At 37.0% G+C, this 26580-nt stretch overlaps 1 protein-coding gene across 2 annotated transcripts in view; it reads left to right on the top strand.

Annotated features, from left to right (window-relative positions):
* Window positions 1-26580, top strand: part of LOC115165517 (RNA-binding motif, single-stranded-interacting protein 2) — a 56565-nt gene that overhangs the window by 13387 nt on the left and 16598 nt on the right. For both annotated transcript variants that reach the window (XM_029718695.1, XM_029718696.1), the window contains exons 2-4: window positions 1914-2086; window positions 25211-25269; window positions 25762-25853. In XM_029718695.1, coding sequence (XP_029574555.1) covers window positions 1914-2086; window positions 25211-25269; window positions 25762-25853 — 324 coding nt within the window. The remainder of the gene's footprint in view (window positions 1-1913; window positions 2087-25210; window positions 25270-25761; window positions 25854-26580) is intronic.

The raw sequence follows: 26580 nt of genomic DNA on the forward strand, positions 1-26580 counted from the left end.
TCCGGTACACATCCAAGTCCATCCACCCTCTGGTTTTTGGCAACTGGCACTTTTCAGGGGGAGCTTGTCCATCGGCATCTCACAGCCCTCGATGAGCCAATGTTTAGGACGCAATCATCAGCTCCAGAGTGGCGCAGCGTTCTAAGGCACTACATCTCAGTGCAAGAGGCATCTCTATAGTACCTGGTTCGAATCCAGGCTGTATCACATCCGGCCGTGATTGGGAGTCCCATAGGGCAGCGCACAATTGGCCCAGTGCCGTCCAGATTTGGCCAGAGTAGGCCATCATTGTAAATAAGAATTTGTCCTTAACTGACTTGCCTAGTTAAAATGAAAAATGAAATCAGGAAAATGAACAGAAGCACATACAATTTCCATACACCATTGAACAACAGGTCGAGGGGTTTCTTTACCATGATGCCATCAATGGGTTCCCAAATACAAATGGCCCCCACGTTGCCTTAAAATCACCATCCCAAAATGATTTAAACTATGTGAACAGAAAAGGCTTCTACTCTTAATGTGCAGGTGATAGGTTATGTGATGGGCAAAAGGCGCTGCTGAATGTGGTGGCCAAGTCGAATGCACAATTCAATCATTCTGCAGAACAGCAATGTTGGCCTATACTCCTACAGGAGGGAGCTGTTGAGGATGGATGAGTGTTGCCTGCTCATTTTAAGTATATTTTGCTATTGCTAAAGCATCTTTAGTTGTCCTAATGGTCCTCTCTTTGTAGCTATGTTTTAATTTTTACTGGTCAAGCTCAACTGAGCGAGCCAAATAAAACCTTTTGGTTGTACTCAGTCTCTGACACGGAAACTTTTTTTTTCTTAGCGCCATTGTATTTCATGTCACTGCATTGTATATTCCAGCCACGTCACCTGTGATACAAGTCAGTATTGGACGTCCATCCATGTCTAAGGATGTCGGGAGATGGCATGGAACCCGGCCACTAGAAGCAATAGTGAGCGCTTTTGCCTTCAGGTTGCTTTCAGTTTTGCGGACGGGGATGGGCGAAGGCATCTGCCCCTGATTCCAACGGTTGCAAGTTCAATTCCTGCAATAGAAAGTTGTTTTTGATATTTTTCTTATAAGCCTATTCCAAACCTTAACACTTATCTTAACCATTTAGAGTTAATGCCTAACCTTAAGAATTTGGAGTTAAAGCCTGAACTTAACCATAACAATTCTGAGTTAATGCCTAAACTTAACCTTAAACTCTTCCAAATGTAACGTTTAGAATAACTTTTGACATAAAATTTGACATTTGAGATACATGGATGAACATCTAATTCTGATGTAGACTGTGAGAGCTGGTAGTCATATTCCCCACAGGTTTTAAAGAGATGATTTTTGACCATACAGTATATGGATAGTTAGGGGTGTTTCGAAATGCAAACAGCCAAGATCGTGCACAACAACTGAGGCTGAGAACAATTGGTATTTATCAATGATTATCTCCTACCGGTGTGTGTATGATGCTTTTAGGATTGTTTGATAAATGACACTTTCTATGTGTTCGACCATTCTAAATTCCGTTCATAAGTAGTTCTTCAAATAGTTTCTATGCAATATTGATAAATGAGGCCCCTGGAGAGTTGACTGATAACAGCACAGATTTTATCTAATGGCTGTGTCTTTTCAGGATGGTGGACTGTAGAGAATTGTAGGATTGCGCTGTGACAGTTTGGTGTTTAAATCTGTGTCTCCTGCACATCTTAGCCTTCTGAGCTAAAGCCTATAGGCATAAAATCTCAACTCAAGCAAGGTTAGCCTACTCTACATGCAAATTTGTTTTACCAAACCACCTCCGTTACATTACCACCAAATCTCCCGTAACATGCTGGCCAGCTACTACCCAATGTCGTCATATCATGTTGCTGATGTCATATCCTGTCTCTGTCTTGCCCCAGCCGACGTATGTGTCCTCCAGCCACCAGATGGCTCCACCCAGCCCCAACCACACCACCACCAGTAGCAGCAGTAGCGGCAGCCTCAGTGGAGAGCAGCTGAGCAAAACTAACCTCTACATCCGCGGCCTCCACCCGGGAACCACAGATCAGGACCTGGCCAAATTGTGTCAGCCGTGAGTAGCTCATCAACAAACTACTCTTCCACCACACAACACCTCACAATAAATCTATGGATCTGTGTGATATAAATGAACTAAGCTAGAAGAGGATAGTGATTGAGGAAATAATGCTTAAGCTGAAAAGAGCAAGAAGTGGGTGCACAGGTATGTCACCAGTCTGTGGCCTGTGGAAAGATCAACATGAGCTTGGGTTGCAGCCTCAAACCTTTCAGAGTGGCACCACTTCGTATTGTCCAAGGGCCTTACATGTTCTGTTTACAGGCCAATTGTCTCTGGAAGCCAAAACAGCCAAATACTCCATCTAAACGTGAATCAATTCTCAATTGCGGCACGGTTCTAGAAACATAAACCCCTCTACTTTAATTTTACATCAAAATAATTTCACAAATGCAAAATATACACTTACTGTGCACTGTTTTAACACAGTTGCAGCCGACAGTATTTTTCAGTGACAACATGTTTGTGGCGTGCATCCGTCTTCCGTTTACACACAGGTGTTTTGTTTTTTGGAAATCATTTCTCGCTGATATGAAAGATACGCTCCTTATGTTTCCAAAACCAAAACGCAAGGGATGTGTTTTAAAGTTCAGAAAGTGCGACGACGCTCTTAACAAAACTCCCCCGGCCAGAAGATACTATCGTCAATAGGCGCTAAAGGTAGTTAGCATCTATGAATGGCTTGAATTGAGGGGAGACTTTCCAACAGCTAGCTTACTAAGCATGTTTTGTCTCTCTCCCTGTAGTTAGCAGATTGGAATGGGCTAATGTCTATTAACTGTTACAGGATAGGTACTGCTTGGTGTAGCCCAGACAATTCATTCATTTGGTGATACAATCTTCATTCTCGATTCGGCCAAACATGTATCTTCTAAAATGTCTGTGTCCAGTTGCAGGAGGTTCGTTTGAATTTAGAAAATGCTCCATTATAAAATAAATACATATTTTGCGCCATGAAGTAATCTAATAATGTTTATGCCGCCATGATGAAATTGACAAGATAGCGACGTACACATCTTTGGATTCCTTCATGGAGCAAAACATTTATTTATTTAATAACGGAGCATTTTCTAAATGAAAAGGAACCACCTGCAACTGGACACAGACATCTGCAAGCTATTCTCCCTGGTGCTTCCTCTCTGTATGATGGTCTTGTCATCACCAGGGAATGGGCTCTCTAAGCTTCCAGTGGTTGGAGTGGTTGGTATCTCTGAATAATAAAACCCACATGATTGCAGTCACAAACATGTGCTTTACCTTGATATATCAATATGCATTATACACACAACAGTGATAACAAGAACAGAATGCCAGAGTCACTTGGTCTGTGTTTGTTAGATATTCAGTGAAACAGAGGAAAGAGACAGTTGGGTAAAGATGAATGAGCTGGCTTCTGAAAACTGGAGCCTGGTGAGAAACAAAATGGTGGAAAGAGAAAGACATTGAGAGGAGAGAGATGGAAGGAAGGAGAGAGAGAGGGTGGAGGGGAGAATGAATGGAAAGTGAGATTTATTTATATATATATATTCTCTCTCGCCTCCCCATCATATATATATATATAATATATGATGGGGAGACGAGAGAGAATGAAGAAGAGTGAGAAACAGACAGAGGGGAGGTGAGAGAGAGACGGGAGGTGAGAGTGGGGGAGGTGAGGGAGGGGGAAGCAAGAGAGAAAGAGAGAGGGGGAGGTGCGAGAGAGTGACAGAGGGGAGGTGAGAGAGAGCAGGGGGAGGCGAGAGAGAGAGGTGAGAGTGAATGAAGGAGAACAAGAAAGGGTGGGGAGAGAGAAAAGGAGAGTGATAAAGGGTGGGAAGTAGAGAGAGAGGGAGGGAATAATTCAGAGAGCGAGAGAGAGTTGGGGCAGGAGAGAAGGAAAGGGAGTGAGGCCTGCTATTTTACAGCTGTCTGGAAGATATGGCTCACATGAGGCTGCCCAACCCTACAGGAAACCCTGAGCCCAGGGGAAAAGGAAAGACAAACAAGACCAATGGCATGAAGAGGGGGAAGGAGGGAGGGAGAGAGGGCGGGCGGTATAATCAGACAGAGGAATATAGGGAGCTAAGGTTTTCTGTATCAGACTGGTGGTATGTGGGTAGTTAGGTTTTTACAGAGTAGATCAAATCACTGCATGAAATTTGTTTTTGAGTAGAGGAGGGCTTTAAAAAAGGTGTACAGTTTTGTGTACCATTACTGAGATGAAAATATGCTATGTTAAAAAAAGGCAATAAAACATGAATGCATGTTGATAAGCAAAGTCTTCTATATATACACTACATGGCCAAAAGTATGTGGACATTCAAATTAGCGGATTCGACTATTTCAGTCAAACCCATTGCTGACAGGTGTATAAAATTGATCACACAGCCATGCAATCTCCATAGACAAACAGTGACAGTGGAATGGCCCGTACTGAAGAGGTCAGTGACTTTCAACTTGGCACCGTCATAGGATGCCACCTTTCCAGCAAGTCAGTTTCAGCCGCGAAGTGGTAGGCCACACAATCTCACAGAATGGGACCGCCGAGTGCTGAAGCACGTAGCACGTTAAAATCATCTGTCCTCGGTTGCAACACTCACTTCCGAGTTCCAAACGACCTCTGGAAGCAACGTGAGCACAATAATTGTTTGTCAGGAGCTTCATGAAATGGCTTTCCATGGCTGAGCAGCCACACACAAGCCTAAGATCACCATGCAATGCCAAGCGTCGGCTGGAGTGGTGTAAAGCTCGTCACCATTGGACTCTGGAGTGATGAATCACACTTCACCATCAGGCAGTCCGACAGACGAATCTTGGTTTGGTGGATACCAGGAGAACGCTAACTGCCCGAATGCATAGTGCCAACTGTAAAGTTTGGTGGAGGAGGAATAATGGTCTGGGGCTGTTTTTCATGTTTTTCTTAGTTCCAGTGGAGGGAAATCTATAGTAACATTGTAGAATAATAGTCAATACATAAAAACTATGAAATGGAAAATATGGAATCATGCAGTAACCAAAAAAGTGTTAAACAAATCTAAATATATTTGAGATTCTTTAGAGTAGCCACCTTTTGCCTTGATTACAGTTTTGAACACTCTTGGCATTCTCTCAACCAAGTTAACCTGAAATGCTTTTCCAACAATCGTGAAGGAGTTCCCACATATGATGAGCACTTGTTGGCTGCTTTTCCTTCACTCTGCGGTCCAACTCATCGCAAACCATCTCAATTGGGTTGAGGTCAGGTGATTGTGGAGGCCAGGTCATCTGATGCAGCACTCCATCAATCTCCTTCTTGGTCAGATCATTTTGACTGACCTTCATGTCTTAAAGTAATTATGGACTGTCGTTTCTCTTTGCGTATTTGAGCTGTTCTTGCCATAATATGGACTTGGTCTTTTACCAAATAGGGCTATCTTCTGTATACCACCTCTAACTTGTCACAACACAACTGATTGGCTCAAATACATTAAGGAAAGAAATTCCACAAATTAACCTACAACAAGGCACACCTGTTAATTGAAATGTATTCCAGGTGACTACCTCATGAAGCTGGTTGAGAGAATACCAAGAGTGTGCAAAGCTGTCATCAAGGCAAAGGGTGGCTATTTGAAGAATGTCAAATGTGAAATATATTTTTATTTGTTTACCCCCTTTTTTGGTTATTACATGATTCTATGTGTTATTTCATAGTTTTGATGTCTTCACTACTTTTCTACACTGTAGAAAATAGTAAAAATAAAGAAAAACCCTTGAAAGAGTTGGTGTTCTAAAACTTTTGACTGGTACTGTATGTTACTATAGAGAGCAGTAAGGTCTACTGTATATATGTTAATATAGAGAGCAGTAAGTTCTACTGTATGTATGTTACTATAGAGAGCAGTAAGGTCTACTGTATATATGTTCTATAGAGAGCAGTAAGGTCTACTGTATATATGTTCTATAGAGAGCAGTAAGGTCTACTGTATATATGTTCTATAGAGAGCAGTAAGGTCTACTGTATATATGTTCTATAGAGAGCAGTAAGGTCTACTGTATATATGTTCTATAGAGAGCAGTAAGGTCTACTGTATATATGTTACTATAGAGAGCAGTAAGGTCTACTGTATATATGTTAATATAGAGAGCAGTAAGGTCTACTGTATATATGTTAATATAGAGAGCAGTAAGGTCTATTGTATATTTCTTAATATAGAGAGCAGTAAGGTCTACTGTATATATGTTCTATAGAGAGCAGTAAGGTCTATTGTATATTTCTTAATATAGACAGCAGTAAGGTCTACTGTATATATGTTAATATAGAGAGCAGTAAGGTCTACTGTATATATGTTAATATAGAGAGCAGTAAGGTCTACTGTATATATGTTACTATAGAGAGCAGTAAGGTATACTGTATATATGTCCTATAGAGAGCAGTAAGGTCTACTGTATATATGTTCTATAGAGAGCAGTAAGGTCTACTGTATATATGTTAATATAGAGAGCAGTAAGGTATACTGTATATATGTTAATATAGAGAGCAGTAAGGTCTACTGTATATATGTTCTATAGAGAGCAGTAAGGTCTACTGTATATATGTTCTATAGAGAGCAGTAAGGTCTACTGTATATATGTTCTATAGAGAGCAGTAAGGTCTACTGTATATATGTTACTATAGAGAGCAGTAAGGTCTACTGTATATATGTTAATATAGAGAGCAGTAAGGTCTACTGTATATATGTTAATATAGAGAGCAGTAAGGTCTATTGTATATTTCTTAATATAGACAGCAGTAAGGTCTATTGTATATTTCTTAATATAGACAGCAGTAAGGTCTACTGTATATATGTTAATATAGAGAGCAGTAAGGTCTACTGTATATATGTTAATATAGAGAGCAGTAAGGTCTACTGTATATATGTTACTATAGAGAGCAGTAAGGTATACTGTATATATGTCCTATAGAGAGCAGTAAGGTCTACTGTATATATGTTCTATAGAGAGCAGTAAGGTCTACTGTATATATGTTAATATAGAGAGCAGTAAGGTATACTGTATATATGTTAATATAGAGAGCAGTAAGGTCTACTGTATATATGTTACTATAGAGAGCAGTAAGGTCTACTGTATATATGTTAATATAGAGAGCAGTAAGGTCTACTGTATATATGTTACTATAGAGAGCAGTAAGGTCTACTGTATATATGTTCTATAGAGAGCAGTAAGGTCTACTGTATATATGTTAATATAGAGAGCAGTAAGGTCTACTGTATATTTCTTAATATAGACAGCAGTAAGGTCTACTGTATATTTCTTAATATAGACAGCAGTAAGGTCTACTGTATATATGTTAATATAGAGAGCAGTAAGGTCTACTGTATATATGTTAATATAGAGAGCAGTAAGGTCTACTGTATATATGTTACTATAGAGAGCAGTAAGGTATACTGTATATATGTCCTATAGAGAGCAGTAAGGTCTACTGTATATATGTTCTATAGAGAGCAGTAAGGTCTACTGTATATATGTTAATATAGAGAGCAGTAAGGTCTACTGTATATATGTTCTATAGAGAGCAGTAAGGTCTACTGTATATATGTTAATATAGAGAGCAGTAAGTTCTACTGTATATATGTTAATATAGAGAGCAGTAAGGTCTACTGTATATATGTTAATATAGAGAGCAGTAAGGTATACTGCATATATGTTAATATAGAGAGCAGTAAGGTCTACTGTATATATGTTACTATAGAGAGCAGTAAGGTCTACTGTATATATGTTAATATAGAGAGCAGTAAGGTCTACTGTATATATGTTAATATAGAGAGCAGTAAGGTCTACTGTATATATGTTAAGATAGACAGCAGTAAGGTCTACTGTATATATGTTAATATAGAGAGCAGTAAGGTCTACTGTATATATGTTAATATAGAGAGCAGTAAGCTCTACTGTATATATGTTAATATAGAGAGCAGTAAGCTCTACTGTATATATGTTAATATAGAGAGCAGTAAGGTCTACTGTATATATGTTAATATAGAGAGCAGTAAGGTCTACTGTATATATGTTACTATAGACAGCAGTAAGGTCTACTGTATATATGTTAATATAGAGAGCAGTAAGGTCTACTGTATATATGTTAATATAGAGAGCAGTAAGGTCTACTGTATATATGTTACTATAGAGAGCAGTAAGGTCTACTGTATATATGTTCTATAGAGAGCAGTAAGGTCTACTGTATATATGTTCTATAGAGAGCAGTAAGGTCTACTGTATATATGTTACTATAGAGAGCAGTAAGGTATACTGTATATATGTTAATATAGAGAGCAGTAAGGTCTACTGTATATATGTTCTATAGAGAACAGTAAGGTCTACTGTATATATGTTACTATAGAGAGCAGTAAGGTCTACTGTATATATGTTACTATAGAGAGCAGTAAGGTCTACTGTATATATGTTCTATAGAGAGCAGTAAGGTCTACTGTATATATGTTAATATAGAGAGCAGTAAGGTCTACTGTATATATGTTAATATAGAGAGCAGTAAGGTCTACTGTATATATGAAATATATAGAGCAGTAAGGTCTACTGTATATATGTTAATATAGAGAACAGTAAGGTCTACTGTATATATGTTACTATAGAGAGCAGTAAGGTCTACTGTATATATGTTAATATAGAGAGCAGTAAGGTCTACTGTATATATGTTCTATAGAGAGCAGTAAGGTCTACTGTATATATGTTAATATAGAGAGCAGTAAGGTCTACTGTATATATGTTAATATAGAGAGCAGTAAGGTCTATTGTATATTTCTTAATATAGACAGCAGTAAGGTCTATTGTATATTTCTTAATATAGACAGCAGTAAGGTCTACTGTATATATGTTACTATAGAGAGCAGTAAGGTCTACTGTATATATGTTAATATAGAGAGCAGTAAGGTCTACTGTATATATGTTATTATAGAGAGCAGTAAGGTATACTGTATATATGTCCTATAGAGAGCAGTAAGGTATACTGTATATATGTTCTATAGAGAGCAGTAAGGTCTACTGTATATATGTCCTATAGAGAGCAGTAAGGTATACTGTATATATGTTAATATAGAGAGCAGTAAGGTCTACTGTATATATGTTCTATAGAGAGCAGTAAGGTCTACTGTATATATGTTAATATAGAGAGCAGTAAGGTCTACTGTATATATGTTACTATAGAGAGCAGTAAGGTCTACTGTATATATGTTCTATAGAGAGCAGTAAGGTCTACTGTATATATGTTAATATAGAGAGCAGTAAGGTCTACTGTATATATGTTAATATAGAGAGCAGTAAGGTCTACTGTATATATGAAATATATAGAGCAGTAAGGTCTACTGTATATATGTTAATATAGAGAACAGTAAGGTCTACTGTATATATGTTACTATAGAGAGCAGTAAGGTCTACTGTATATATGTTAATATAGAGAGCAGTAAGGTCTACTGTATATATGTTAATATAGAGAGCAGTAAGGTCTACTGTATATATGTTCTATAGAGAGCAGTAAGGTCTACTGTATATATGTTAATATAGAGAGCAGTAAGGTCTACTGTATATATGTTAATATAGAGAGCAGTAAGGTCTACTGTATATATGTTAATATAGAGAGCAGTAAGGTCTATTGTATATTTCTTAATATAGACAGCAGTAAGGTCTATTGTATATTTCTTAATATAGACAGCAGTAAGGTCTACTGTATATATGTTAATATAGAGAGCAGTAAGGTCTACTGTATATATGTTAATATAGAGAGCAGTAAGGTCTACTGTATATATGTTATTATAGAGAGCAGTAAGGTATACTGTATATATGTCCTATAGAGAGCAGTAAGGTATACTGTATATATGTTCTATAGAGAGCAGTAAGGTCTACTGTATATATGTCCTATAGAGAGCAGTAAGGTATACTGTATATATGTTAATATAGAGAGCAGTAAGGTCTACTGTATATATGTTCTATAGAGAGCAGTAAGGTCTACTGTATATATGTTAATATAGAGAGCAGTAAGGTCTACTGTATATATGTTAATATAGAGAGCAGTAAGGTCTACTGTATATATGTTAATATAGAGAGCAGTAAGGTATACTGCATATATGTTAATATAGAGAGCAGTAAGGTCTACTGTATATATGTTACTATAGAGAGCAGTAAGGTCTACTGTATATATGTTAATATAGAGAGCAGTAAGGTCTACTGTATATATGTTAAGATAGACAGCAGTAAGGTCTACTGTATATATGTTAATATAGAGAGCAGTAAGGTCTACTGTATATATGTTAATATAGAGAGCAGTAAGGTCTACTGTATATATGTTAATATAGAGAGCAGTAAGGTCTACTGTATATATGTTAATATAGAGAGCAGTAAGGTCTACTGTATATATGTTACTATAGACAGCAGTAAGGTCTACTGTATATATGTTAATATAGAGAGCATTAAGGTCTACTGTATATATGTTAATATAGAGAGCAGTAAGGTCTACTGTATATATGTTACTATAGAGAGCAGTAAGGTCTACTGTATATATGTTCTATAGAGAGCAGTAAGGTCTACTGTATATATGTTCTATAGAGAGCAGTAAGGTCTACTGTATATATGTTACTATAGAGAGCAGTAAGGTCTACTGTATATATGTTACTATAGAGAGCAGTAAGGTCTACTGTATATATGTTACTATAGAGAGCAGTAAGGTCTACTGTATATATGTTCTATAGAGAGCAGTAAGGTCTACTGTATATATGTTAATATAGAGAGCAGTAAGGTCTACTGTATATATGTTAATATAGAGAGCAGTAAGGTCTACTGTATATATGAAATATATAGAGCAGTAAGGTCTACTGTATATATGTTAATATAGAGAGCAGTAAGGTCTACTGTATATATGTTACTATAGAGAGCAGTAAGGTCTACTGTATATATGTTAATATAGAGAGCAGTAAGGTCTACTGTATATATGTTCTATAGAGAGCAGTAAGGTCTACTGTATATATGTTCTATAGAGAGCAGTAAGGTGTACTGTATATATGTTCTATATAGAGAGCAGTAAGGTCTACTGTATATATGTTCTATAGAGAGCAGTAAGGTTTACTGTATATATGTTACTATAGAGAGCAGTAAGGTCTACTGTATATATGTTCTATAGAGAGCAGTAAGGTTTACTGTATATATGTTACTATAGAGAGCAGTAAGGTCTACTGTATATATGTTACTATAGAGAGCAGTAAGGTCTACTGTATATATGTTAATATAGAGAGCAGTAAGGTCTACTGTATATATGTTAATATAGAGAGCAGTAAGGTCTACTGTATATATGTTCTATAGAGAGCAGTAAGGTCTACTGTATATATGTTCTATAGAGAGCAGTAAGGTTTACTGTATATATGTTACTATAGAGAGCAGTAAGGTCTACTGTATATATGTTCTATAGAGAGCAGTAAGGTTTACTGTATATATGTTCTATAGAGAGCAGTAAGGTTTACTGTATATATGTTACTATAGAGAGCAGTAAGGTCTACTGTATATATGTTAATATATACAGTAGACCTTACTGCTCTCTATAGAACATATAGAGAGCAGTAAGGTCTACTGTGTATATGTTACTATAGAGAGCAGTAAGGTTTACTGTATATATGTTCTATAGAGAGCAGTAAGGTCTACTGTATATATGTTCTATAGAGAGCAGTAAGGTCTACTGTATATATGTTAATATAGAGAGCAGTAAGGTCTACTGTATATATGTTAAGATAGACAGCAGTAAGGTCTACTGTATATATGTTAAGATAGAGAGCAGTAAGGTCTACTGTATATATGTTAATATAGAGAGCAGTAAGGTCTACTGTATATATGTTAATATAGAGAGCAGTAAAGTCTACTGTATATATGTTAATATAGAGAGCAGTAAGGTCTACTGTATATATGTTAATATAGAGAGCAGTAAGGTCTACTGTATATATGTTAATATAGAGAGCAGTAAGGTCTACTGTATATATGTTACTATAGAGAGCAGTAAGGTCTACTGTATATATGTTAATATAGAGAGCAGTAAGGTCTACTGTATATATGTTACTATAGAGAGCAGTAAGGTCTACTGTATATATGTTCTATAGAGAGCAGTAAGGTCTACTGTATATATGTTCTATAGAGAACAGTAAGGTCTACTGTATATATGTTACTATAGAGAGCAGTAAGGTCTACTGTATATATGTTACTATAGAGAGCAGTAAGGTCTACTGTATATATGTTCTATAGAGAGCAGTAAGGTCTACTGTATATATGTTAATATAGAGAGCAGTAAGGTCTACTGTATATATGTTAATATAGAGAGCAGTAAGGTCTACTGTATATATGAAATATAGAGAGCAGTAAGGTCTACTGTATATATGTTAATATAGAGAGCAGTAAGGTCTACTGTATATATGTTACTATAGAGAGCAGTAAGGTCTACTGTATATATGTTAATATAGAGAGCAGTAAGGTCTACTGTATATATGTTCTATAGAGAGCAGTAAGGTCTACTGTATATATGTTCTATAGAGAGCAGTAAGGTCTACTGTATATATGTTCTATATAGAGAGCAGTAAGGTCTACTGTATATATGTTCTATAGAGAGCAGTAAGGTTTACTGTATATATGTTACTATAGAGAGCAGTAAGGTCTACTGTATATATGTTCTATAGAGAGCAGTAAGGTTTACTGTATATATGTTACTATAGAGAGCAGTAAGGTCTACTGTATATATGTTACTATAGAGAGCAGTAAGGTCTACTGTATATATGTTAATATAGAGAGCAGTAAGGTCTACTGTATATATGTTAATATAGAGAGCAGTAAGGTCTACTGTATATATGTTCTATAGAGAGCAGTAAGGTCTACTGTATATATGTTCTATAGAGAGCAGTAAGGTTTACTGTATATATGTTACTATAGAGAGCAGTAAGGTCTACTGTATATATGTTCTATAGAGAGCAGTAAGGTTTACTGTATATATGTTCTATAGAGAGCAGTAAGGTTTACTGTATATATGTTACTATAGAGAGCAGTAAGGTCTACTGTATATATGTTAATATATACAGTAGACCTTACTGCTCTCTATAGAACATATAGAGAGCAGTAAGGTCTACTGTGTATATGTTACTATAGAGAGCAGTAAGGTTTACTGTATATATGTTCTATAGAGAGCAGTAAGGTCTACTGTATATATGTTCTATAGAGAGCAGTAAGGTCTACTGTATATATGTTAATATAGAGAGCAGTAAGGTCTACTGTATATATGTTAATATAGAGAGCAGTAAGGTATACTGCATATATGTTAATATAGAGAGCAGTAAGGTCTACTGTATATATGTTACTATAGAGAGCAGTAAGGTCTACTGTATATATGTTAATATAGAGAGCAGTAAGGTCTACTGTATATATGTTAATATAGAGAGCAGTAAGGTCTACTGTATATATGTTAATATAGAGAGCAGTAAGGTCTACTGTATATATGTTAATATAGAGAGCAGTAAGGTCTACTGTATATATGTTAATATAGAGAGCAGTAAGGTCTACTGTATATATGTTAATATAGAGAGCAGTAAGGTCTACTGTATATATGTTACTATAGAGAGCAGTAAGGTCTACTGTATATATGTTACTATAGAGAGCAGTAAGGTCTACTGTATATATGTTAATATAGAGAGCAGTAAGGTCTACTGTATATATGTTAATATAGAGAGCAGTAAGGTCTACTGTATATATGTTAAGATAGACAGCAGTAAGGTCTACTGTATATATGTTAAGATAGAGAGCAGTAAGGTCTACTGTATATATGTTAATATAGAGAGCAGTAAGGTCTACTGTATATATGTTAATATAGAGAGCAGTAAGGTCTACTGTATATATGTTAATATAGAGAGCAGTAAGGTCTACTGTATATATGTTAATATAGAGAGCAGTAAGGTCTACTGTATATATGTTAATATAGAGAGCAGTAAGGTCTACTGTATATATGTTACTATAGAGAGCAGTAAGGTCTACTGTATATATGTTACTATAGAGAGCAGTAAGGTCTACTGTATATATGTTACTATAGAGAGCAGTAAGGTCTACTGTATATATGTTCTATAGAGAGCAGTAAGGTCTACTGTATATATGTTAATATAGAGAGCAGTAAGGTCTACTGTATATATGTTAATATAGAGAGCAGTAAGGTCTACTGTATATATGAAATATAGAGAGCAGTAAGGTCTACTGTATATATGTTAATATAGAGAGCAGTAAGGTCTACTGTATATATGTTAATATAGAGAGCAGTAAGGTCTACTGTATATATGTTAATATAGAGAGCAGTAAGGTCTACTGTATATATGTTCTATAGAGAGCAGTAAGGTCTACTGTATATATGTTCTATAGAGAGCAGTAAGGTCTACTGTATATATGTTCTATATAGAGAGCAGTAAGGTCTACTGTATATATGTTCTATAGAGAGCAGTAAGGTTTACTGTATATATGTTACTATAGAGAGCAGTAAGGTCTACTGTATATATGTTCTATAGAGAGCAGTAAGGTTTACTGTATATATGTTACTATAGAGAGCAGTAAGGTCTACTGTATATATGTTACTATAGAGAGCAGTAAGGTCTACTGTATATATGTTAATATAGAGAGCAGTAAGGTCTACTGTATATATGTTAATATAGAGAGCAGTAAGGTCTACTGTATATATGTTCTATAGAGAGCAGTAAGGTCTACTGTATATATGTTCTATAGAGAGCAGTAAGGTTTACTGTATATATGTTACTATAGAGAGCAGTAAGGTCTACTGTATATATGTTCTATAGAGAGCAGTAAGGTCTACTGTATATATGTTCTATATAGAGAGCAGTAAGGTCTACTGTATATATGTTCTATAGAGAGCAGTAAGGTTTACTGTATATATGTTACTATAGAGAGCAGTAAGGTCTACTGTATATATGTTCTATAGAGAGCAGTAAGGTTTACTGTATATATGTTACTATAGAGAGCAGTAAGGTCTACTGTATATATGTTACTATAGAGAGCAGTAAGGTCTACTGTATATATGTTAATATAGAGAGCAGTAAGGTCTACTGTATATATGTTAATATAGAGAGCAGTAAGGTCTACTGTATATATGTTCTATAGAGAGCAGTAAGGTCTACTGTATATATGTTCTATAGAGAGCAGTAAGGTTTACTGTATATATGTTACTATAGAGAGCAGTAAGGTCTACTGTATATATGTTCTATAGAGAGCAGTAAGGTTTACTGTATATATGTTCTATAGAGAGCAGTAAGGTTTACTGTATATATGTTACTATAGAGAGCAGTAAGGTCTACTGTATATATGTTAATATATACAGTAGACCTTACTGCTCTCTATAGAACATATAGAGAGCAGTAAGGTCTACTGTGTATATGTTACTATAGAGAGCAGTAAGGTTTACTGTATATATGTTCTATAGAGAGCAGTAAGGTCTACTGTATATATGTTCTATAGAGAGCAGTAAGGTCTACTGTATATATGTTAATATAGAGAGCAGTAAGGTCTACTGTATATATGTTAATATAGAGAGCAGTAAGGTATACTGCATATATGTTAATATAGAGAGCAGTAAGGTCTACTGTATATATGTTACTATAGAGAGCAGTAAGGTCTACTGTATATATGTTAATATAGAGAGCAGTAAGGTCTACTGTATATATGTTAATATAGAGAGCAGTAAGGTCTACTGTATATATGTTAATATAGAGAGCAGTAAGGTCTACTGTATATATGTTAATATAGAGAGCAGTAAGGTCTACTGTATATATGTTAATATAGAGAGCAGTAAGGTCTACTGTATATATGTTAATATAGAGAGCAGTAAGGTCTACTGTATATATGTTACTATAGAGAGCAGTAAGGTCTACTGTATATATGTTACTATAGAGAGCAGTAAGGTCTACTGTATATATGTTAATATAGAGAGCAGTAAGGTCTACTGTATATATGTTAATATAGAGAGCAGTAAGGTCTACTGTATATATGTTAAGATAGACAGCAGTAAGGTCTACTGTATATATGTTAAGATAGAGAGCAGTAAGGTCTACTGTATATATGTTAATATAGAGAGCAGTAAGGTCTACTGTATATATGTTAATATAGAGAGCAGTAAGGTCTACTGTATATATGTTAATATAGAGAGCAGTAAGGTCTACTGTATATATGTTAATATAGAGAGCAGTAAGGTCTACTGTATATATGTTAATATAGAGAGCAGTAAGGTCTACTGTATATATGTTACTATAGAGAGCAGTAAGGTCTACTGTATATATGTTACTATAGAGAGCAGTAAGGTCTACTGTATATATGTTACTATAGAGAGCAGTAAGGTCTACTGTATATATGTTCTATAGAGAGCAGTAAGGTCTACTGTATATATGTTAATATAGAGAGCAGTAAGGTCTACTGTATATATGTTAATATAGAGAGCAGTAAGGTCTACTGTATATATGAAATATAGAGAGCAGTAAGGTCTACTGTATATATGTTAATATAGAGAGCAGTAAGGTCTACTGTATATATGTTAATATAGAGAGCAGTAAGGTCTACTGTATATATGTTAATATAGAGAGCAGTAAGGTCTACTGTATATATGTTCTATAGAGAGCAGTAAGGTCTACTGTATATATGTTCTATAGAGAGCAGTAAGGTCTACTGTATATATGTTCTATATAGAGAGCAGTAAGGTCTACTGTATATATGTTCTATAGAGAGCAGTAAGGTTTACTGTATATATGTTACTATAGAGAGCAGTAAGGTCTACTGTATATATGTTCTATAGAGAGCAGTAAGGTTTACTGTATATATGTTACTATAGAGAGCAGTAAGGTCTACTGTATATATGTTACTATAGAGAGCAGTAAGGTCTACTGTATATATGTTAATATAGAGAGCAGTAAGGTCTACTGTATATATGTTAATATAGAGAGCAGTAAGGTCTACTGTATATATGTTCTATAGAGAGCAGTAAGGTCTACTGTATATATGTTCTATAGAGAGCAGTAAGGTTTACTGTATATATGTTACTATAGAGAGCAGTAAGGTCTACTGTATATATGTTCTATAGAGAGCAGTAAGGTTTACTGTATATATGTTCTATAGAGAGCAGTAAGGTTTACTGTATATATGTTACTATAGAGAGCAGTAAGGTCTACTGTATATATGTTAATATATACAGTAGACCTTACTGCTCTCTATAGAACATATAGAGAGCAGTAAGGTCTACTGTGTATATGTTACTATAGAGAGCAGTAAGGTTTACTGTATATATGTTCTATAGAGAGCAGTAAGGTCTACTGTATATATGTTCTATAGAGAGCAGTAAGGTCTACTGTATATATGTTAATATAGAGAGCAGTAAGGTCTACTGTATATATGTTAATATAGAGAGCAGTAAGGTATACTGCATATATGTTAATATAGAGAGCAGTAAGGTCTACTGTATATATGTTACTATAGAGAGCAGTAAGGTCTACTGTATATATGTTAATATAGAGAGCAGTAAGGTCTACTGTATATATGTTAATATAGAGAGCAGTAAGGTCTACTGTATATATGTTAAGATAGACAGCAGTAAGGTCTACTGTATATATGTTAAGATAGAGAGCAGTAAGGTCTACTGTATATATGTTAATATAGAGAGCAGTAAGGTCTACTGTATATATGTTAATATAGAGAGCAGTAAGGTCTACTGTATATATGTTAATATAGAGAGCAGTAAGGTCTACTGTATATATGTTAATATAGAGAGCAGTAAGGTCTACTGTATATATGTTAATATAGAGAGCAGTAAGGTCTACTGTATATATGTTACTATAGAGAGCAGTAAGGTCTACTGTATATATGTTACTATAGAGAGCAGTAAGGTCTACTGTATATATGTTCTATAGAGAGCAGTAAGGTCTACTGTATATATGTTACTATAGAGAGCAGTAAGGTCTACTGTATATATGTTACTATAGAGAGCAGTAAGGTTTACTGTATATATGTTCTATAGAGAGCCGTAAGGTCTACTGTATATATGTTTTATAGAGAGCAGTAAGGTCTACTGTATATATGTTAATATAGAGAGCAGTAAGGTCTACTGTATATATGTTAATATAGAGAGCAGTAAGGTCTACTGTATATATGTTAATATAGAGAGCAGTAAGGTCTACTGTATATATGTTACTATAGAGAGCAGTAAGGTCTACTGTATATATGTTACTATAGAGAGCAGTAAGGTCTACTGTATATATGTTACTATAGAGAGCAGTAAGGTCCACTGTATATATGTTACTATAGAGAGCAGTAAGGTCTACTGTATATATGTTAATATAGAGAGCAGTAAGGTCTACTGTATATATGTTAATATAGAGAGCAGTAAGGTCTACTGTATATATGTTCTATAGAGAGCAGTAAGGTCTACTGTATATATGTTAATATAGAGAGCAGTAAGGTCTACTGTATATATGTTAATATAGAGAGCAGTAAGGTATACTGCATATATGTTAATATAGAGAGCAGTAAGGTCTACTGTATATATGTTACTATAGAGAGCAGTAAGGTCTACTGTATATATGTTCTATAGAGAGCAGTAAGGTCTACTGTATATATGTTAATATAGAGAGCAGTAAGGTCTACTGTATATTTGTTAATATAGAGAGCAGTAAGGTCTACTGTATATATGTTCTATAGAGAGCAGTAAGGTCTATTGTATATTTATTAATATAGAGAGCAGTAAGGTCTACTGTATATATGTTACTATAGAGAGCAGTAAGGTCTACTGTATATATGTTCTATAGAGAGCAGTAAGGTCTACTGTATATATGTTAATATAGAGAGCAGTAAGGTCTACTGTATATTTGTTAATATAGAGAGCAGTAAGGTCTACTGTATATATGTTCTATAGAGAGCAGTAAGGTCTATTGTATATTTATTAATATAGAGAGCAGTAAGGTCTACTGTATATATGTTACTATAGAGAGCAGTAAGGTCTACTGTATATATGTTCTATAGAGAGCAGTAAGGTCTACTGTATATTTGTTAATATAGAGAGCAGTAAGGTCTACTGTATATATGTTAAGATAGACAGCAGTAAGGTCTACTGTATATATGTTAATATAGAGAGCAGTAAGGTCTACTGTTCATTTGTTAATATAGAGAGCAGTAAGGTCTACTGTATATATGTTAATATAGAGAGCAGTAAGGTCTACTGTATATATGTTAATGTTAAGATAGCAGAGTACAGTGTCCAGCGCAGCACAGCGCAGCACAGCGCCCACGGTCAGCTGGAGCCAGGCCAGAGCTAGTCAGCCACCAAAAGAAGCGCTCTGCAGGGGCTAGGAGGCAGACCCCCAGACCTGGGTTCAAACAGTATTTGTTTTCATCCAAATAAGTTGAATGCGTGATTGCACATGCCAATTATGGGCATTTGTGCGACTCCTCCATTGGTTCCATTGCACCAGGCCAGCCTAATCAAGCACAGAAAAAGTACTTAAAAGATTTCAAATACTGTTTGAACCCAGCTCTGGGGGTTCTGCCTCCTGCAGAGCTTTTCTTCTGGTGGCTGACTGGCTCTGGCCTGGCTCCAGCTGACCGTGGGCGCTGTGCTGCGCTGGACACTGTACTCTGCTCTCTCACACATGGCTGAGTCTCCTGCCCCTCCAACCTCCCTCTCTCCACATTTATATAGCTACTGAGTCAGACCTACCAGCGGAATGCAATAGTAGACAGGCATCTCTCTATTGCTCATCTAAGGAGGCTAGCAAATACTGTACTGTACACAGCTAGTGCCCAGAGGGAGAGAGCTCATGCAGTATTCTATAGGGATATACATTGCTCAACTAAGGAGGCTAGCAAATACTGTACTGTACACAGCTAGTGCCCAGAGGGAGAGAGCTCATGCAGTATTCTATAGGGATATACATTGCTCAACTAAGGAGGCCAGCAAATACTGTACTGTACACAGCTAGTGCCCAGAGGGAGAGAGCTCATGCAGTATTCTATAGGGATATACATTGCTCAACTAAGGAGGCCAGCAAATACTATATAGTGTCCAGAGCAGATTAAATATCATTTTATTTGTCACATGCGCCGAATACAATGCTGACTTACAAGCCCTTAACCAACAATGCAGTTTGAAGAAAAATAAGTGTTAAGAAAGCATTTACTAAAATAGACTGAGGTAAAAAAATAAAAATAAAAAATATGAAAATTGAAAAATTAAAAATGATTAAGTATCAAGAATAAAATAACTGTAACGAGGCTATATACAGGGGGTAGAGGTACAGAGTCAATGTACGGGGGCACAGTTTAGTCAAGGTACTATGTACATGTAGGTAGAGGTAAAGTGACTATGCATGGATAATAAACAGAGAGTAGCAGCACTGTAAAAATGGGTGCGGGGGGAGGGGGCAATGCAAATAATCCAGGTTGGCATTTGTGTAGCTAGTCAGCAGTCTTATTTATTTATTTAACCTTTTATTTAACCAGGAAGGGCTCATTGAGATTTAAAATCTCTTTTTCAAGAGCGTCCTGGCTGAGATAGGCAGCACCAAGTCATTACAAAAATTACAGACAAACAACATGAAAAACTACAAGTAATCTAGTAAAAACCATAGAATTCACAAGAGTATAACAAAATCAAAAACAGTAAATTAAAAACATTGACAGGTCAGGGAATCAGACTCGAGATCATTCATCAGTGATTTAAAAATACCAATTGGGACAAGTTCTTCCAGTTTAAAAGTATTTTGTAAGGCGTTCCAAGACGATGGCGCAGAGTACATAAAAGCCCTTTTACCAAATTCAGTTCGGACATTTGGAACAGTTAGCAGGATAAAGTCCAGCGAACGAAGAGAGTACCCACCACATTTCTGAACAATAAAAATGCCCAAATAAAAAGGTAATAAACCCAAAATGGCTTTGTAAATAAAAGTATACCAGTGACTGAGCCTACGAGTGACTAGAGAAGGCCAGCCAACCCTGGTATACAAGGTGCGTAAGGGTTTTGCAGTTTAAAATAAATCTCAAAGTGAAATGGTAAAGGGTGTCAATTGATCTCAAACACTGAGCGGAAGCATTCATATATAAAATATCCCCATAGTCTAGTAAAGGCATAAATGTAGCTGATACTAGCCTCCTTCTGGCTTCAAAAGAAAAACAAGCCTTATTCCTAAAATAAAATCCCAATTTCAGCTTCAATTTTTTTGTAAGTTGTTGAATATGCATTTTAAAAGAGAGGCCATCATCAATCAAAATTCCAAGATATTTATATGAGGTTACAACCTCAATCTCCTTGCCCTGACAGGTAGTAATAGGTGAAAGGTTCAGAGGTCTATTTCTTGCTTTAGAAAACACCATTAGTTTAGTTTTGTCAGTATTGAGGATAAGCTTCAATTGACACAAGGTATGTTGAACAGTATAAAAAGCAGTTTGCAAGTTCTGGAAAGCTTTTGTAAGAGACGAGGCGCAACAGTAAATAACAGTATCATCAGCATAAAAATGAAGTTGCGCATTTTGGACATTTTTGTCTAAATTATTTATATAAATAGTGAATAAGAAAGGACCAAGTACAGAGCCTTGGGGCACACCATTAAAGACAGACAATTTAACAGACCTAAGCCCATCAAATTGAGTGCACTGAGTTCTATCAGACAGATAGTTAACAAAACATGCAACTGCATGCTCTGAAAGACCTACACTCGACAATCTCTGCCTTAGTATAGCATGATCAACTGTATCAAAAGCCTTAGACAGTGTGACACAATAAAAAGTGTGACACAATGCTGTTTTTTGTCAAGAGCTTCAGTGATATCATTTAAAACCTTATGGCTTGAGGGTACAAGCTGTTAAAGAGCCTTTTGGACCTAGACTTGGCGCTCCGGTACCGCTTGCCGTGTGGTAGCAGAGAGAACAGTCTATGACTAGGGTGGCTGGAGTCTGGCAATTTTTTGGCCTTCCTCTGACACTGCCTGGTATAGAGGTCCTGGATGGCAGGAATCTAAGATTCCTGGGCCGTTCGCACTACCCTCTGTAGTGCCTTGCGGTCGGAGGCCGAGCAGTTGCTGTACCAGCTGGTGATGCAACCAGTCAGGATGCTCTCGATGGTGCAGCTATAGAACTTTTTGAGGATCTGAGGACTCATGCCAAATCTTTTCAGTCTCCTGAGGGGGAATAGGTCTTGTTTTGCCCTCTTCACGACTGTCTTGGTGTGTTTGGACCATGATAGTTTGTTGTTGATGTGAACACCAAGGAACTTGAAGCTCTCAACCTGCTCCACTACATCTCCGTCGATGAGAATGGGGGCGTGCTTGGTCCTCCTTTTCCTGTAGTCCACAATCATATATTTTCTTGATCACGTTGAGGGAGAGGTTGTTATCCTGGCACCACATGGCCAGGTCTCTGACCTCCTCCCTATAGTCTGTCTCATTGTTGTTGGTGATCAGCCCTACCACTGTTGTGTCGTCGGCAAACTTAATGATGGTGTTGGAGTCGTGCCTGGCTGTGCAGTCATGAGTGAACAGGGAGTACAGGGAGGGACTGAGCATGCACCCCTGAAGGGCCCCCGTGTTGAGGATCAGCGTGGCAGATGTGTTGTTACCTACCCTTACCACCTGGGGGCGGCCCGTCAGGAAGTCCAGGATCCAGTTACAGAGGGAGGTGTTTAGTCCCAGGGTCCTTAGCTTAGTGATGAGCTTTGAGGGCACTATGGTGTTGAACGCTGAGCTGTAGTCAATGAACAGGAGTCTCACGTAGGTGTTCAAAGGGCAGTGTGGAGTGCAATAGAGATTGCATCATCTGTGGATCTGTTGGTGCGGTATAGAAATTGCAGTGGGTCTAGGGTTTCTGGGGTAATGGTGTTGATGTGAGCCATGACCAGCCTTTAACTTGCCCCCATGCAGTTTTCTAAGGGTTTTTTCATGTGCACACAGAGCAATACTATCAATAGTTTTTTAAATGTTCTTATTTAACCTTTATTTAAATAGGCAAGTCAATTACAAACAAATTCTTATTTACAATGACAGCCTACCAAGAGGCAAAAGGCTTCCTGCATGGACAGGGGCTGGAATTAAATATGTATGTTCATCCATAAATAACTAATGAACAAATTGTCCATGTTACTAGAAAATAATGGATATGTTATACCAAAGAATAATGTAACTGATGGCATCCTTCATAGATCAGGAAATGTAATGTGAAATAGTAATGTTACATTTGAGTTCAAATGCTTTGGAGGCCAAATGTGCTATAAAGCACATTTACAGTATGGTGGAGAATGTCCTTTAGCCAATTCTCTAGAGTTGTTTGGAATTGTAGACACTGGGTTCATTCAATCAAACCACCATTGTAGTATATGCAGAATAGGATATTTTAGTAACATATTTAAAAAAAAATATATATATATGAGTTGGAGGAACGTCTACATAAAAAGACAAGGGGGGCTCTACTTCCTGTTCTGTCTGGCTCTGTTAGCACAGTGCAGGTTGAGGAACAATCAACACCTGGGTTATAACACTCTCTCAGGGACTATCACACTACTACCACTTGTTCTATTCTTCATAGAGTCACTATATCAATCCTACAATATCATCATCAGCTATATGGATTTTCAAAACACCTGTCTCCTTAACAAGTATGATGTTCATTTACTGTAGTAAAATCGGTGCTGAGAGAGAGCAAGGGCAGCCCTTACTCCTTTAGTCAATGTGTTGCTATACCCTGCAGTGGCACTCGGATAGCTATGCTAGGTAGATAGAGGGGCAGTAGGACCCAGAGACGAGGCTCTGTTCTGGCTGTTGTGTTGCCCAGAGAGAGTGTGGTTGTGGAACTCAGCCAGCTAGGATTGCTTCTACAGCACATAACAGCACAGCCAAGGCAAGGAGAGAGATATATCAGGTACCAGAACAGCACAGCCAAGGCAAGGAGAGAGATATATCAGGTACCAGAACAGCACAGCCAAGGCAAGGAAAGAGATCGAGTTTCAGAACAGCACAGCCAAGGCAAGGAGAGAGATATCAAGTTTCAGAACAGTACAGCCAAGGCAAGGAGAGAGATATCAAGTTTCAGAACAGTACAGCCAAGGCAAGGAGAGAGAGATTTCAGAACATTCACATGTCTAGAGAGATGCAGGGAGATGATAGCACCCTGCTGCAGTGTTTGCTCAGAAACAGGGGAGATGGTATAGCTAGGTCTATTATAGCTAGTACCAAGAGTTACTAGACAGCAATCCAACTACAACAAACTAATGATCAATCATGCATTTTTTATAATCTAGGTCTACAATATTAATTACTAGACAGCAATAGCTATAGGCCCTATGTTCCTCTGTATAGCTTCTGTAGGTCTGCAACGTTACTAGACAGCAATGTACAGACCCTATATGTTCCTCCTGAAATGTAGATGGTTAAGTAAACATTTCTGTGGATTATTGTTTAAAGTAGTCTTTGTGCATAGAGTTCTATAGTTTGTTAAACTTTCAAATCAATGTTTTTTGTTTGGTATACTTTTTAAAGTGAAAAATCTGAGTTGCAGCGTACTTCCATTACCATGGAATTGCCCATGAGTAAGATGAGTTAGTTATACAGCAATGTGTGGTTGCTCAGCAACAGAGGGAAATCGTATGGGTTTATTTACATTCACAACTAAACAGTGTGTAATTGCTCATCTACAATTTCCATTCAGGACATGCAGTCCTGTGTTCATTTTTAATACAACAACACTCCAATTCACTGTGTCCTCCATCTTGACATGACAGGTTTATGATGCACCTCATAGACATTGATGGAGTGATGTTGGATTTTATACAATGGGTGGGTTTAATCCTGAATGCTGATTGGTTAAAACCGCATTCCAGTAGGATGTGGGATTCCTTAAGATAAAGTACTCTCTACCACATTCCACCTCTCCAAACATTTATCTCCACAGATCAATTAGTTCCATTCACATACCGTAATCCCTTTAAACTCGATTAAACCCCAAAGCCATTATAATACTTCAATCCTGTCAACGTTGCTAACATGACATGATGATAGTAATGAAAAAAATGCTGTGTTTGGTCCCTAGACACCCTAACCATCCATACACCTTTGTGTTTTACAGGTATGGGAAAATTGTGTCCACAAAAGCCATCCTGGACAAGACCACTAACACATGCAAAGGTGAGGAGAGGTGTTCTGTGACAAACACCCACACTGCTCCTACATGTCGATGTATGTCACACAAAGCTCGAACATCCCAGAGAGCGCCTGTCTGCTTATTCTCAGCATGTGTGTCATGATGTAACCATAACACCACTGTGAACAGCGGAGCATTGGTTCCATAACTCCACATCTGACCACGGTAGTGTTTTTCTGTTCTTCAACAGGATCCCTGCCTGCTGTCTTACCTCCATTCAAAGCGTACTGTACATTACCTGAGTACATCACAATAGTGCTTCCAGAAGTTGATGTCAGGCATAAGATAAGATAGTACTTTAAAGGGCCAGGAGATTTTCATTATCGTGACCCTTCACCTGTCCAGGAACAACTATGGGCCCTAGCTACAGTCTAATTAGTGCCTGAGGTTTTCACAAAACTCCTGCCCCTAAGCCTGTTGCCACACTGTGTATTTCTCAGTGTCACAAATTAAAGTATGTCTGTCTTTGTCTGCAGGCTATGGCTTTGTAGACTTTGACAGTCCGTCAGCGGCACAGAAAGCAGTGACAGCACTGAAGGCTGGTGGAGTCCAGGCCCAGATGGCTAAGGTAAGACATCTCCTCCCTAACTCGTCTCCTGCCTATGAGTGTGTGTTTGGGGACTTTCATATGTATGTATGTATGTGTGGGGACTTTCGTATGTATGTATGTATGTATGTGTGTGTGTGGGGACTTTCGTATGTATGTATGTATGTATGTATGTATGTATGTATGTATGTATGTATGTATGTATGTATGTATGTATGTGTGTGTGTGGGAACTTTCGTATGTGTGTGTGTGGGGACTTTCGTATGTATGTATGTATGTATGTATGTGTGTGTGGGGACTTTCGTATGTATGTATGTGTGTGTGTGGGGACTTTCGTATGTGTATGTGTGGGGACTTTCGTATGTATGTATGTGTGTGTGTGTGTGGGGGGGGACTTTCATATGTATGTATGTGTGTGTGTGTGTGGGGACTTTCGTATGTATGTATGTGTGTGTGTGTGTGGGGACTTTCGTATGTATGTGTGTGTGTGGGGACTTTCGTATGTATGTATGTATGTGTGTGTGTGTGGGGACTTTCGTATGCATGTATGTATGTGTGTGTGTGGGGACTTTCGTATGTATGTATGTATGTGTGTGTGTGTGTGTGTGTGTGTGTGTGTGTGTGGGGGGACTTTCGTATGTATGTGTGTGTGGGGACTTTCGTATGTATGTATGTATGTATGTATGTATGTATGTATGTATGTATGTATGTATGTATGTATGTATGTATGTATGTATGTATGTATGTG

Source organism: Salmo trutta, chromosome 28 (assembly GCF_901001165.1).
Source record: "Salmo trutta chromosome 28, fSalTru1.1, whole genome shotgun sequence".
NCBI lineage: Eukaryota > Metazoa > Chordata > Actinopteri > Salmoniformes > Salmonidae > Salmo > Salmo trutta.